Source organism: Gouania willdenowi, chromosome 24, assembly GCF_900634775.1.
Source record: "Gouania willdenowi chromosome 24, fGouWil2.1, whole genome shotgun sequence".
Lineage (NCBI taxonomy): Eukaryota > Metazoa > Chordata > Actinopteri > Blenniiformes > Gobiesocidae > Gouania > Gouania willdenowi.
In genome coordinates this window covers 15,454,899-15,469,810 of record NC_041066.1, presented here as the reverse complement: position 1 = coordinate 15,469,810, position 14,912 = coordinate 15,454,899, and the positions used below count along the sequence as shown (strand labels likewise).

General features: G+C 37.2%; 2 protein-coding genes across 5 annotated transcripts in view; one reads left to right on the top strand and one right to left on the bottom strand.

Annotated features, from left to right (window-relative positions):
* The window catches only part of LOC114457501 (MAM domain-containing glycosylphosphatidylinositol anchor protein 2), a 257,718-nt gene that overhangs the window by 43,070 nt on the left and 199,736 nt on the right, over positions 1-14,912 (top strand). The gene's annotated exons all lie outside the window — the stretch shown is intronic.
* On the bottom strand, positions 7,829-13,046 carry LOC114457502 (low choriolytic enzyme-like). Its single transcript, XM_028439401.1, has 7 exons — positions 12,977-13,046; positions 12,729-12,791; positions 11,538-11,681; positions 11,309-11,426; positions 9,461-9,639; positions 9,299-9,380; positions 7,829-7,955 (listed from the first exon to the last, which is right to left on the bottom strand). The coding sequence occupies exons 1-7, from the start codon at positions 13,044-13,046 to the stop codon at positions 7,829-7,831; spliced, it is 783 nt and encodes a 260-aa protein (XP_028295202.1).

Below are 14,912 nucleotides of genomic sequence, written 5' to 3'. Positions count from 1 at the left end.
ATTCTGACGCGCTCTACGGTAGCTGTTGGAAGGTGAGTGATCAGCTTAAACAAAAATTGCGTTAACTTGATGAAATTTTGACAGATTTACAAACGGTTTGCCTTTTTACAAACCTTCTTATACGTAGGCATAACATAGGTCGCTTGCCATTAGAAAATTGGTTGATTAAATAGTACTTGCACTATTGACGTCAATGCAATGAGCGGGGCCAGCTATCTGAGGTAAGATGGCCGCCACGTTGCTACGTCGCTTCACATTGTCTAATAGCGCGGGTATGTCATCTGTCGTGGTTTGCCTCCAGGCTAAGCCCTGCCCAACAAAATACGTCACAATGTCTACAAACAATCAAAGAGTCTAAAAGACATTCAGTTTTGGCGGATTCAGATCTTTCCATATAAACTCCAAAATAAACATTTGCCATTGTTTTGCCGCAACGCTTGCGTAAAAACAGCTGAAATGTGTTGGGAAGTCACTTTGGCAAAGTTTTTGGTGGAAAACACCAGAAATCACCGTAAGAATGAAGTAAATGCATTAAAAAAAATGTTATGCATCCACAATGCAATGCACAAAGGTTTTCCGACGATGTCAATAAATAGTGTTTTCAGTGATCAATAAACAAACTTCCAAGCAGCAGTTCCATCCTTTGAGCATCTTATTTTGGAAATGATCTCGACACTGTCTTAATCTGATGAGGATTTTTTGTCTCCAGCAGCTTTAACACAAGAATTAAAAGTACAAGTTGCTTTTCAGGGACAATTTCAATAAAGATAATTTATTACTTTAAGCATATCTTTCTAATAAAAATGATACACAACAATGGATTTCATAATGTTTTATCTTGATTATTGTAGATAATGGGTCCATACATGAATGTGTATATTTCTAAAACTGGAGTAAAAAAAAAATCTCATTTAGATTTATTACATTTCATAATACATTGTGGTTTAGACATGAGATAGTACTTTTTTTTTTTTCTCTCTGTTGAATGTTCATATCAACACTTTTACGTCTTAAAATGAGTAGCTTTGAAAATACTGTTCTTGTTTTTCCTTTCCTAATTCAAAGGTCAGGGTGTCTCCACAGCATCTCCTACATTTTTTTTTTTTATTCTTAATTTTTGCTTTATATCTTTGTTACATTGATACTGTAAAGTCTTAATACATACATTTAAAGTTTTCTTAATATTTAATATTATTGTGTTTCTTTATTTAAGCACGCTGTGGCATCTAAGGATGTATCCAATGTTAAAAACAACAAAGCGAGTGAATATACTACCATTAGTATTCTTAATCTGCAGCAGCAGAATGATACAAATGTGGAATTTTCAGTTAATATTCACGTAGCATCTCATGCAGAGAAGTGAAGCACTGTGTGCTAAAGCTCATTGTGTTTGAAGAGAGGCAGGTACACTGATCTCTGTTACTAATGTGGCCTTAAGAGCCACCCAACCAGCAAGCAGTTATGGACCACTCCCATATTACCAGTGACATTAGGCTGCATCGACCTGTTCTCATTAGGAGAAGCATGGAACTAATGGCCTTGCTGGTTATAAGCACACACTTTGACTACGGTCTAAACATGGCCAAAGAGCGAAGAGTGAACTAATCATTCACTAAGAGCTAAATCTCTAAATAAAACATGTTTCTATCAAACAGTCGGAGAAGGTGAAGCTATTAGGAGTTCTTATTGACAGTAAACTGTAGTGGGACCATCAAACTAATAGTGTTGTCCCCAAAAATGGGTCACAGCCTTGCGGTTATTAAAAGATGTTCCAAATATTTACCTAAACAGTTAATTCCATGTGTCATTCAGAGTCTTGTTCTGTCTCATTTGGTCTATTATTCAGTTGTTTGGTCAAACACGTCATTAAAAAATGTGAAAAAGCTACAATTAGTGCAAAACAAAGCTGCACGAGCGGCTCTAAAATGTGCTTTCAGAACGAGTGCAGAAAAAGTACATGTACAACTCGCCTGGTTTTGGGTGAAGAAGAGATGGTTGTGTACAATAGGTAAGGCTCATTATTTCATACCGTGACATAACCACGACAATATCGAGGCACTTGTAATACCGCGGTATCGTGATTAGGGGTGGGAACCTCTGGGTTCCTGACCATATGATACGATACGCGATATACGATATAACGATTATCTCACTATACTGCGATTATCGATATATTGGTCAGAAATCAATCTACGATAATCTGACATAACAAGAAGAAAAAAAGATTAACTGAAAAAATACAATTTTTATTTCATATCTCTGAAATAGAATAGAATAGAATAGTCTTTTATTACTATTATTATATACTATAAATTGAGTGTCCTATGAACAGTGACACTATTTTAGTGCAACATTTCTGTAAATAAGTGTCAACATACCATTGCAAATGAATAAGTATCTCCAATAGTGCTTTATGTAAACAAAAAATAGGGTCTTTCTTACCAGTGACACCATTATGGTGCAATATTCCAGCAAACAATATATCGGTTCCTTCAACAAACAGTGACAACATTTCTGGTAAGACGTACCTGCACATTTTAGTGAAAAAAAAAAAAAAAAAAATCGATAATTGATATGGCAAAAAAGAAAAATATATCGCCGTATCGAGATATCGTCACAGTCCTAATCGTGATATTGTCAATACCATGACATTCCTAGTAAGTAATCTAGATTTGGCTTGATTGGTTGCTTTAATACCAAAACAAAGGCAATTATGTGTCAAACATGGTTTCATGTCTTCGGATATAAAAAGTGTTTCCTCTTTTCTACTCCCAGCATCATCTACAATTTGACTTTAATCAGAATTTTGCAGAAATATTCTCATTTTGAACAAGTGCATTTTGAATATTTTATTGGGGGAAGTGATTGATATGAAGCGGATCTGGTTTCTTAAACATGAAAGGCCTTGTTTTCATCTGAACATCATTCACTGAGCACCACTAACACATTAAGTCAGAATAGTAGTGCTCGTAGGTATTGGTTTTATACATTAGTAGCAGAAAACAGGACGGATATACATCCTGTCAGTGTGAGGCATGTGTTTCCTCTACCTCACCGTAATACTCCTTCACCTCTGTTTCCTCACCCAACACTGCTCCCTTTGACTCAGCTGAATGCAGAAGAGAAAGCACTGCGTAACATTTCAAAGGGTAAAAACAGCACACATTCAAGTGCACAAGATGAGGCCAGGAGGGAAGTCTCTGGAGGCTAAGGCAGTGAAAGGGTTCATGTCGAGTCCCACCACATCTTCTGCCTTCCTGCAGAGACCGAGCCCTGGAAGATTTGCCTCTGTAAGCTGCACGATTCACTGAGATATTACACAGTAGCCTCTGCAAGTGCTCAAATCCCAAACTTAATTACTCAGCAGCAGAATGGCAATTAAATCATATTTAAAGATATGGCCACATATTAGCCCTGAAGCAATTTTTGGATTAGCTCTCTGGAGTCGACGCGTCCAAATAACCTACATACTTTACAATGACGTAGCAGCTAGATGCGGCCGTGGGGGGCCGTGTTTCAACTTGGCTCAAAAGAAAAGTGATTAAACTATAAACCAGGTTTAAAGAAGGCTAATTGACCAAGTAACACCAGAGATATGATACATAATAATTGTGTGTTTGGTGTGGAGCAGAGCTGATATAAGCAAACACAACAACTCCTTCCTATTGTGAGAAAGATCTAACAATAAACAATGCAGTAGTCGAGCGACACTAATGCCATGGATGAGTCATGCAATTGGTTTGATTTCAGACAATTAGTTTGGGGTGTGTAGTAGTTGTGTATTTTGAGTAGTGACATGGGATTGTTGTGTACACAGGGAACGTGGGAAGGAGGAGGAGTCAAACTAGCTTGGTAGAAACTCAAAAAAAGACTGGAGGATAAGAAGAAAAGAGAAGATAACAAAATAAGGGAAAATCTGACTTGGGGTTTCTGATTTTTTCATTTCAAACATTCCAAAATTCCATTCCATGTTCTACTCATTTTGGTGTTTTTCCATTTCCGATACCCATTTCTGTACTATTTCCGTTTTATCTGCTTTTCTTTATTGGATTTAATTATTGATGATGTTAACATTTCAAAATGCTTAATATAGATAAAGTTAAATCTTGAAAATAATTGTATTTTTCAGTGTTTCAGAAGCAGCACTTTCAAATTCTCCTAAATTTGGCAAGATCACAGTTCGCAAGTTTACAACTTTCATACATCCATCCATCCATCCATCTTCTTCCGCTTAGCCGTTTCCGGGTCGCGGGGGCAGCATCCTCAGTAGGGAGGCCCAGACTTCCCTCTCCCCGGCCACTTCCTCCATCTTTTCCGGAGGGACCCCGAGATGTTCCCAGGCCAGCCGAGAGACATTGTCTCTCCAGCGTGTCCTGGGTCTTCCCCGGGGCCTCCTTCCGGAGGGACGTGCCCTGAACGCCTCACTAGGGAGGCGTCCAGGGGGCATCCTCATCTGGCTCTTCTCGATGCGGAGGAGCAGCGACTCTACTTTGAGCCCCTCCCGAATGACTGAGCTTCTCACCCTATCTCACCCGTTTTTTTTTTTTTTTTTTTTTTTAAAAAAACAAAAAAAACTTTTCATACATTACACATTTAAGAAACCAAGGGAAAATAGTGGAAATGCGTGATGTTCTCCCAAAACATTCAGGTGAGGTTACGATCTGTTTCATATGATTATTTCCTTTTCATTTAGTCTGTTTAGTTATCCGTGATCATTAAAAATCGAAGGCCCTACCTCTTGCATTTTAAATAGTTGTCGTTAGTTGTAAATAAAGTCTTGGTATCATTACTGTTACTCAACTTGATAGAGACGTTCTGATCTGCCAAATGAGGAAACCATGAACACAAAGCATGCGTCTCTCTGATTAAAGCGACTGCATGGTTGGATGTTTGTGACTCCATCTGCCTCCAAAGAATCATAACTGGTGCACAATCAGTGATTTGCTTTTCCAAGCAGTGCTCGCTTTGCCTCCAGACTGTTTATGGTTCCAGCACAGAGAATAGACGGTGCTAACGCAGCAGGCTTCAACTTACTTACTGTATATGTGAATCACTGTACTAACTGCACACAGGGAACTAGCAGCGCTGCAATCCCGACTCATCACCTCAGGTGCTGAGTGAGATTAAAGCAGAAGTTTAATTGGTCCTCGAAGTTTCTAAGATCAGTAATATTATTACCTCCACCAAGAAGATTGTATTTTAACTGCCGTTGGTTATTTTCGAAAACGAAACTGGTTTTCGGAACTATGTTGGTCAGTTTGTTTGTGTGTTTGTTTGTCTGTTTGTGTACATGATAACTAACAAAGTTATGAACGGATTTTGATGAAATTTTCAGGAAATGTTAATAATGGGACAAGAGCTGATTAAATGTTGGTGATATTCTGGCTACCAAAAGAAAATACATAAATATGTATATCCCATTAATATTCCCATCCACACTGTGGAACTTCTGTTAAACATTGTACGCAATAACTTGAAAAGTTTTGAATGGATTTGGATGAAATTTTTGGGAAATGTTAGTCATGGGACATGGAACAACTGATTAAATGTAGGTGATGATCTGGCTACCAAAAGAAAACAGATCAATATATATTCTATTCATTTTCCCATCTACACGGTGGAACTCCTGTTTTAGAACACTGATGATGTCATCAACAGTGACGTAATCAGTGTACGATCATGTACATCGAGACACACACACACACACACAGACTGGCCAACATACTTCCGAAAACCGTTTTCGTTTTGGAACAGTGTCTCCGTGGAGACGTACGGATCCGATCGGCCGTTTTCGAAAGTCTGCGCTAAACGAGCGCAGGTTCATTTGTCTGTCTGTCTGTTAGCAGGATTACGTCTTTAGAAAGTACTTCATGGATTTTGACAAAATCTTAACCAAAGATAGACTTTACGTGATGAAAATTAACATCACATTGGTGTGGATCCGGATCAATATAGTGATTCTGGATCAGTTTGAAAAATCTAAGAATTCTTCATTTATATCTTTGTTCATAAATGACCAATGTTAAAGGGATCCTTCACTGTTTTTACAACTTTGGCCTAAAACCTTTGTCCCATTGTTTTCTATTGGAGTGAAGCATTCTGCCTGCTTTTTAGATCATTGAGAAGCTTTTTCGGTCAAAATGCAGGAAATCAGGAAAAGTTAAAGATGCCGATGTAATCCTTTTTTTTTTTTGCAAAATAGAATAAAACAGTGACTCGGAACTGTCTCCCTCTGCAGTCACAGATTTTTTCAACGCTACAGTTTTGAGAGAAGCAGAGAGGAAGAGCTCTCCTAAGGGACCTTTACATTCCCTTAAACAGTGCGCAGCTGACACTCTAGTGGCTGAAGTTAGAGAGTAAATCATGGAAGTGGGGTGACATGGTTCCACAGTTCCTGAACCCATGTGTGCACATAATGCTTTCTTACTGTAAAAACAAGTGGTCAAATCTTTATATAGTTTCTTATCTTGACTATGAATATACTGCATCAGTGTATTATAACTATTTCACAATGGTTGATTTAATGAGAACAGATAAAATAAACACTCCCTGGTATCTTCACAGCAGGCCTGATGTTATATTAATGTAAGGTTTTGGGCTGGAGCCATCCCAGCATGACTTCTGGTGGTGTATACACTGTAAGCTTTTGGCTTATGATTATCATTATTGGATGTAAACTGCTTTCAGAGTCTGTTGCATGCAGTTAATAATGTCCAGCATATTGAAGATGTTCTCCGGCAACCACCTTTGAATATTATGTGTAATCATCCAGCGCAGCAGAAAGCCCGGTAATGAGTGGCTTATTACAGTCAGGTGTGTTGGAGCAGAGAAACATCAGACATGCATGACTGCAGCTGAGTTTGTGACTTCTAATGTATGTTGGATTCCACTATAGTTTGTCTATGCCAGAGATGTAAAGAGTACTGGTATATCCTACTCAAGTAGAAGTGCCGTTACTTGATTAAAATTGTACACAAGTACAAGTAAGTCATAGATAAAATACTCAAGTACAAGTAAAAAGTAGCTCAATTAGATAGTACGCAAAGTTACTAGTTACTTTCACCACACAAAGTTTATTTTTGGTAATAAATCTTGCCACGGTTCCCTTGCATACAGTAAACATCTCACGTATAAACTTAATAAGGAAAATACAAAATATTGCACAATTGGAACTTAATTTATTTTCCACAAAGGCATCTGCATAAAATAAAAGGTTTGTCAAAATGTACAATTATTTTTCAAATAAAATAACTAAAATGAATGCAATTTAAAATATATAAAAACATAATCAGGCACCAAGTATAGCTAAATTCATGAATTCTAAAACCGAGATAATAACCCGTCATTCAATGCTGTTTTGGCGCTGTGTAATCTGGTTGGTCGGCTATGATTGTTGTCTGGTCATTTCTTTTTTATATAGTTTCACATTGTCCGTTGATCATTTTAAAACAAAATTAATAATTTACTCAATAATGGTTGGGTGTAAAAATGTGATTAATTACTATACTTCTTTTAAAAGTAAAGTAAAACTACAAGTAAAATTATTGATTTAGAAATATATTCAAATTTACCCATGAAAGCAAAAAAAATTTAACTAATGTGAGTACTTGTAATCTGTTACAGGGGTTTTAGAGGATGGACGGGTGTAGGGTGTTTTTACATTTTTAAATACATTTACATATTTGTTGTATTAAAAAAAAACACTTTCTCCACTGCAGTGCACTTCCAAAATTCAACTCAGTTTATTTTTATTGCTTTATTATTCAATTTGTAGAGCATTTGCAATACAACGTTTAGGGCAGACTGCTGCAGTCTTTGTGTCAAATCTTCAACAATTGTAAAGCCTGTTGATCTTGTAGATGTCAATGTCGGACAGACATTCCCTCTGGCCGATTGAAACTGACGAGTCTGGATATGGAGTTATGGTTTCTGCTCCACGGGCTCCAAAGGCAGTTCTGGAGATCAGGAGTTATAGTTTCATCAATGTGAGAATATGTTTTATGTTACTTTTTGGGTCATTCCATGTCATTTCAACTAGTGATGCACCGAGTATTCGGCCGCCAAATACATTCCAGAACTATGACTTTGTTTTGGTTCAAATCAACTGGCGACGGTCACAGGTAGTGTATAAACAAGAATAAAATACAAGCTTATTTACTGTCACTGTGGAGTGAATAACCCACTTCCGTATCATATATTATATTCAACTTGAATGTAAATTTACGTGGGACACAATAGGAGGTGCAGAGCGGCACACAGCAGTGGTGGATAGGTACATTGCAAATCGAGACCACCAATGACAATTTCATGTTTCTGCTGGCAAGTGTTAATCAAACAAAATCAACATCGTAAAACACCATTAAAGAAACATAAACAATTATTCAATATAGCCTCCATACTTTCCCATCAAGATATATCTCATGACACGACAGCGCATCCATTGTTTGTGTTGGAAACAACAACTCGGAACAGCCTCAATGAGGCGCATCCACAAAGTCAATCCTACCATTCACTGTAAAAAATACAATTTTCTGACCTTACCTTTGCTGAAGGTCTGGTAACTCAGGTGTTGGTCATCCTGTCTGTAGTGTTATCTTACCCACTAGCTAGAGAACGTAGCAGCGGCCACGTTAGATCAATTTACTAATGCACTGTGAACTTACGTATAGCATTTAGCATAGCGCGGTTACGTTCAAAGGCACCGTAGAGAACTGCCTTTTTACGTAAATGGTTGTCATCTTGGGGAACTGCCTGTGCATGTCCAAACATGTAAAAACAAGCTATGGGGCCAGAGGCAGAGCAGCAATGTGCTTTTGGGAGGGGGTGTGGCCTCTCCTTCCTTAAAGCACAGTGAGACTGTGCAGTGTCTCTGCCGTTCCCGGAAATAGCGGTTTAGTCATTTGGGCTATGAAAAGCACACTTGCTGCTACTATCAAACTTATAGGTACTGTAGGCTATTGGAAATTGAAAACTTATCATTTATAACTATATTGTAATTTATTATAATTAAAACAAATAATCAAAATATCAATTCACCCTTGGGTAGGCAATGCCTACCCTGCCTACCCTGACTGCACACCACTGACTAAACCGAGCGGTTCGGTCACTATAGCATAGCACAGTAGTAGCATTCAGTGATCGCCGGTAGTAAACAGCTTCCTGACATTTCAGCAGAAATTACGTCATGTTCCTGCATGCATAGAGCCCATTGGTAAAAGTTTCTGAACTTTTTGGGACTGAAGTGCATGGACCATTTGCCAAATGACATGGAATGACCCATTTGTCTTTAATGTATTACCTTCCGTAGTGCATCACTGAGGAGTAGTCATACGGAGCGTCCTGATTATTCGTATCCTGTTTCTGGAAGTTGAATTCAAAATCTGTTGACACAAAAAAAACAGATCTGGACACAAATCAACATGGATTGATGACCATGCCATGCACTGAGGAGGATTCGTACTTTTCTGAACATTTTGCCAGTTGATTGTCACGTAATAGTCCCGGTCAGACCTGGTGTGTTCATGGTAGAAACCCAGTGCGTGCAGCAGCTCATGCTGGATGATACCCTGGGTAATACAGCCAAATTTCTGCAAGGACACCATTTGTTTGTCCCCCAAGTAACCGACTAAAGAGGAGCAACTGGGTATGAAGAAGAAATAGATATGTTAGTATGCGATATACAACTCCATGAGCGATTAATCAGTTAGAAAAATTGACACCACCACCATGTGTGTACATTCAAACTTTAATTGACTTTGCTTAAGGAGGAATATTTTCACGCTGTTGGCCCACCAGGGGACTGAATGTGGAACCGTCAGCGAGAAAAGCATCTTTTTAACAGCAGGTAAAAGATGCTTGGATTTTGTTTCTAAAAATTGCTCTTTTTAATTAAACAGTGATAACGTCAGTGAGTATATTTCATATTTACAGCAGCTGCAGCACAGACAAAATGTTTTAACCCAGTGGTTCTCAAACTTTTTTGGCTTAAGTACCCCCTTTTCTCTTATTTCTGAGTCCAAGTACCTCCTTTGTCCGACTACATTTTGATTAAAGAACTATTTAAAACAACTATAGAGCTTAATGATGAAATAAATGAGTGATAACAAACCATTTAAAGAGTCTCATTTTGTAAATAAGTGGAAGTAAACAGTATTTAGCGTTTATTTCCACTCATTTACAAAATAGTGTTCTTTTTAGAATTACTGGTAGTTTTTGATGATGTTTGAGCTCAGAATTAATTAATTTTTTTTTTGTTTTTTTTTTTTGTACTGCATGTTAGTTAAACTAGATTTATATTTCACAAAGTGAAAGCATAGATACTTTACAAATTAATGAAATTTTCCGGGTCTCCCAGGGACCTTGGAAAACGTTAATATATACAATATTTTCTCTATCTGAAAAGTTAAAGATGCTGCTTTGTTTTGATGAAGTCGTTGCACACGAGGAAAAGAGAAAGTGGTGCAAGAGAATGATCGAGAGAGGGATTAAAAGAGACCAAATAGCAGTGGATGGAATTGAAAAGGTTATTTATTGAAGTGTATATTAAATTATTATTTACTGTTCTGTAAGCCTTGAGTTTTTTGTTATAATTTTAATTTCTGAGAGGCAATGTTTCGAATTGTTTTAATAATTAAGAGATTTTAAGATGGTATGTATGACATTTTCAAAGGACGGATTGTTACAGTGCATTTCAGGCTTCATTTTAAAGAGAGAAATTATTTTTCAAACCGTATGGACAATAACAACTTATTCATTTATTTTTCTTTTGCCGCTACCACGTATATTCAAGAAAATGTTGAGTATTTTGCCGAAAATGAAAACATGGTCACTCTAGTTCTAAATACAAGCAACAGAAGTCAATGATTTTATTTGAATCCTACATTCTGACATTGGTTTTGATTTAATATAAAAAAGTGGATGGTGTTATTCTTCTTCTCTTGATTAGCAGGAGCTGTGTGATATTAACACCTGAGCATTGGATTCATCAAAGACGAGTAGTTATTTGTACATCTTAATGCTTATTGTTGTAGCTACATTGAATAGATTAATTATGAGGCAATGTAAATATTCCTTTTTCCTTTGTCTGCAGTAAGTAGAAGTCGGCAATACTACAAAACTGTTCGCAGACAATAATTCTGTTCAGCCATACCACCAGTATTTCCTCTAAAGCGCCTTAAGTACCCTTTGTTGTGCAGCTTCGTGTCAACCATAATTTATTATTGATTTTTTTTTTTTTTCTTAATAAATGTTAAGTACCCATTTATCCATCCAGACCCCACACACAGCAGCACTCTAGGCATGGACTTACCCAAATCTCGGCACAATGCTTAAGTAACCCGTCTGCCTGGAGCGAGGAATAAAGCGAATGCATGTTTTCCATTCAAAGCCTTTCATTGCTCGTAAAATGTCAGCCTTCTCAGTCTGATCTACAGGGATAGATACACCTGCATCAGCACTGTCCTTGTTCTTAATGGTTTACAAGACATTGAAGTGTTCACTTTGTTGAAAAATCTATATATATATATATAAGGGCTTACCATATTTGTCGTCTAGAGTGTAAGGGACCTCCACTCTCCCATTACGCTTTGGCCACAAACAGCTGAATTTTCTATTCAGACATTTCAGGGCATTCCTGGTTTTTGGAAGCACAATGTCTCCCTCAAGCAGAAAATCACTTGTATCTGGTAGAAAATTAGTAAAGAGAAAGTTTGTTTCTTCATAAAAAGTACGGTGTACATTTTCCCTGATAGCACACGTTGCATCGGCGAGACGTATTATGGAGAGCGTTTGCTCATTGGGCAGACGTCGCAGAGATATCGGCGTTTGGACGATGGATTAAAGATGCTCAGCGCAGCTTCTCTACGGCTTATATTAACTTGTATTTAGCTCGGATCATTCAATTAGTATAAAGATCTCCATATCCATAGTCGAGTATTTACTTAAATCTGATAGGAATATGGCAATATCACAACAACAACAACAACAAAAAACAATATACTACCACTGAATAGCTTATTATGTGAGGACAAAATAAAGAGAAACACAGGTCATGATCATAAATATATTTTCAGCAACAGAGACAGAAGTATGCGTGCTATCTGGGTTAAGACATCCGCAGGTCTTAGAGTGAGGTATCAGGAAAAGCTCTTGTCATTTGTCAGACCAAACGGACTCATGCCTCAGCAAAACCTCCGTCAAATGAAACGCTGTTAAATGACACGGCCTCAGGCTTCAAAATAAAAGACATCAGACTCAACGACATCAGAACGTAAAACGTAACCAATATGTGCTGCCTCGGATATGAGAGTAAGTTGAAAGTTATTTGCTATTTATGTTTAAAGGTTAAGATATATTAACGTTTTTTTCAACTGTGTATTTATTAATCAAACAATACATTGATATATCTAAACTTTTTGAAAGATAAAAGGAAAGAATGGCTTTTCAACTTACTTCATGTGTACTTCCCGTTCCTTCAAAATAAAACACCATGTCATGTTTTATGGACTAACGCCGATGAGTCTGACTTTTATTTTGAAGGAGTTTATTTTAATTAGAAAAAGCATTACATAGTTTTACTCTATTTATCGTGCAATATGCACACACAATTGTGTATATACTGGTATTTGTTGTGCATCTAACAAATCTAAGGAAGCTTTCTTGTATAACTTTATTTAATCCATGTTGCGTGTTAGGTCTGGACATATTATATCATATAAGTGAAAACTTACTGTTGTTCATTTTCAGTATGGTCGTGGAAATTTCCTCTGTAGGAGGCACATCTACAGGCAACTCTAATGAAAAGTCAATGTTTTACAAGTCAAAAACATTCAATCAATATCTCAAATTTGAGAAAAAAATGTCTGACTGCTTACCATTGTCTCCACTATGATCCTGTAGAAACAAACAGAACAATAACCACACATTAAAGTCTTTTCACATTTTTGCATAACAATGTGTTGATTTGCCGATCCATCACTTACGCTGTCAGGGTCAGCGCTACAAAGACCAAGTAGCAGAAACAGCAGCGCGACAGAACCTCTCATCATGTTCGGTCCAGTCGTTTCCATCTAAAGATGAATCCTAAAGGGATGACACTCCACTTATATAACCGCAGACTGATGCTAAAGCTCAAGTAGATGTAGACTTACATGGAGGTTGACAGGGTGTGTCTGTTTGTAGAGATTATTAACACAACCTGAGCATTGTCTTAGACACACAGATGAAGGGAGTACCCAGCCCACCCTGGATCACTACTGTTGTTTTTGGCATCACAATGACCTAAAGAAGCAACAGCCAGCGTCTTCATTCATTACTTTTGTTATTTATATCCAAGCGTCTCCAGAACTTATGCTTTCTGATTAAAATTTGAAATCACAAAAATGGGGAAAAAAAGATTTTGCCGAATTGTTTTTGATTTTTTGCGACGAAGCAAAATAAATTATAAATACAAGTCTTAGACGGAGTTGGAGTCAATTCAATTTTTCAGTATAATTTTCAATTACAATTCAATTATTATTACAGTGACCAGCATTTTTTCTAATTACAATTAAATTACAATTGGTTTTTTTTTACCCTCAGAAAGACAATTACGTTCTCATTTACTTAAGTTCAATTACAATTAATCACAATTACTGAGCCTGAAATAAATAACCTGTTAAAAGTTCATTTAATTACAATTACGACAGCAACATAATTTTAAAATTACAATTACGCTGTCATTGTAATTATAAATTACACGATTACAATTATAATTGACCCCAACCGTGGTAACCAGGCGTCCGGTTATACCCGAACGTGTCCTTCTCACGTCTTGTCCAAGCTGTACGGGGATACTTTACAAATGAATGAATTTATCCGGATTTCCTAGGGACCTTGAACGCATCTCAAGGAACACGTTATTTTAAGGCAGTGGCTATCTGTGCGTTGTCATATCAATATACCGACATTCTTTTCGTACGTAGGGCCCCTCATTGGCCAGTTTAGGTAACGTGTACGGTCAAGTGATGTACTTGTACTACTGTTTGCTGTTAATGCATAGATTCCTAAACAATGTTACGGACATGCTATGTCTTTATGAATTGTTGTGATATTCATACGTAGCGCCCCTCATTGGCCAGTACTTCTGTTTGCTATTACTATGTAGATTCCTAAACTACGTTACGGACTAACTAGCCCTAACTTCTACCGTCACCCTAACCCTAAACTACGTTACGGACTAACTAACCATAACCTTCTGAAGTGGATTTGAATTTCTTGTCACCGTGAATTTGTGTGTGTATCGCTTGTTCTCCCTTTTTTCCTCCGATTTAAATGTACGGAATGGTCACACGACTTCCGGTAACAAAGTACGAATAGCACCGGGGGGGTTGTCCGTACAGCTACGTACGGATAGCCACTTTGTTGACTTAAGAGGCCGTAACTCCACTAATATTTGCTCTATCTGAGAAATTCTACCTGTTTCTGAAAGCTAAGGAGTTGCTCTTTACAGTTGTTAAATACGGTAGTTTTATTCACAAGTGACAGAATCGTTCAAGATGCTGCTTTGAAAGAGCAGCAAAGTCAGAGAGAGAGAGAGGGGTTAAAAGAGACCAGATCGTGGTGGTTTTATTGAAAAGGTTATTTAATGAGTAATTTTAATTTGTTAGTTTTCATTTCTAGGAGGCAATGTTTCTCATATTGCTTTAATGATTGAGATATTTTTTGAATGTATTTTTTCCAAATGGTAAAATGTGGGAAAGCTTGACATGGAACATATTTTAATAAATGTCAACTGCATTAGGTGTAGAACTGTACATAAAACTGCAACATGGTTCCCCTGTTTTGCGTTAAATTATAATTGACAGTTTTTATAGAAATTACAATAAATATATAGATGGATATATAGCTTTATTGATCCCGCAGTGGGAAAATTT

Bases quoted from the DNA above. Each gene is read 5' to 3' on its own strand.
- LOC114457502 (XM_028439401.1), bottom strand. From the start codon at position 13,046: ATGATGAGAGGTTCTGTCGCGCTGCTGTTTCTGCTACTTGGTCTTTGT. The intron at 9,640-11,308 runs GTAAGTCCATGC...CTTCATACCCAG, and splicing joins AGCATTGTGCCGAGATTTGG to TTGCTCCTCTTTAGTCGGTT. The intron at 7,956-9,298 runs GTAATACATTAA...CCTGATCTCCAG, and splicing joins TCAGTGATGCACTACGGAAG to AACTGCCTTTGGAGCCCGTG.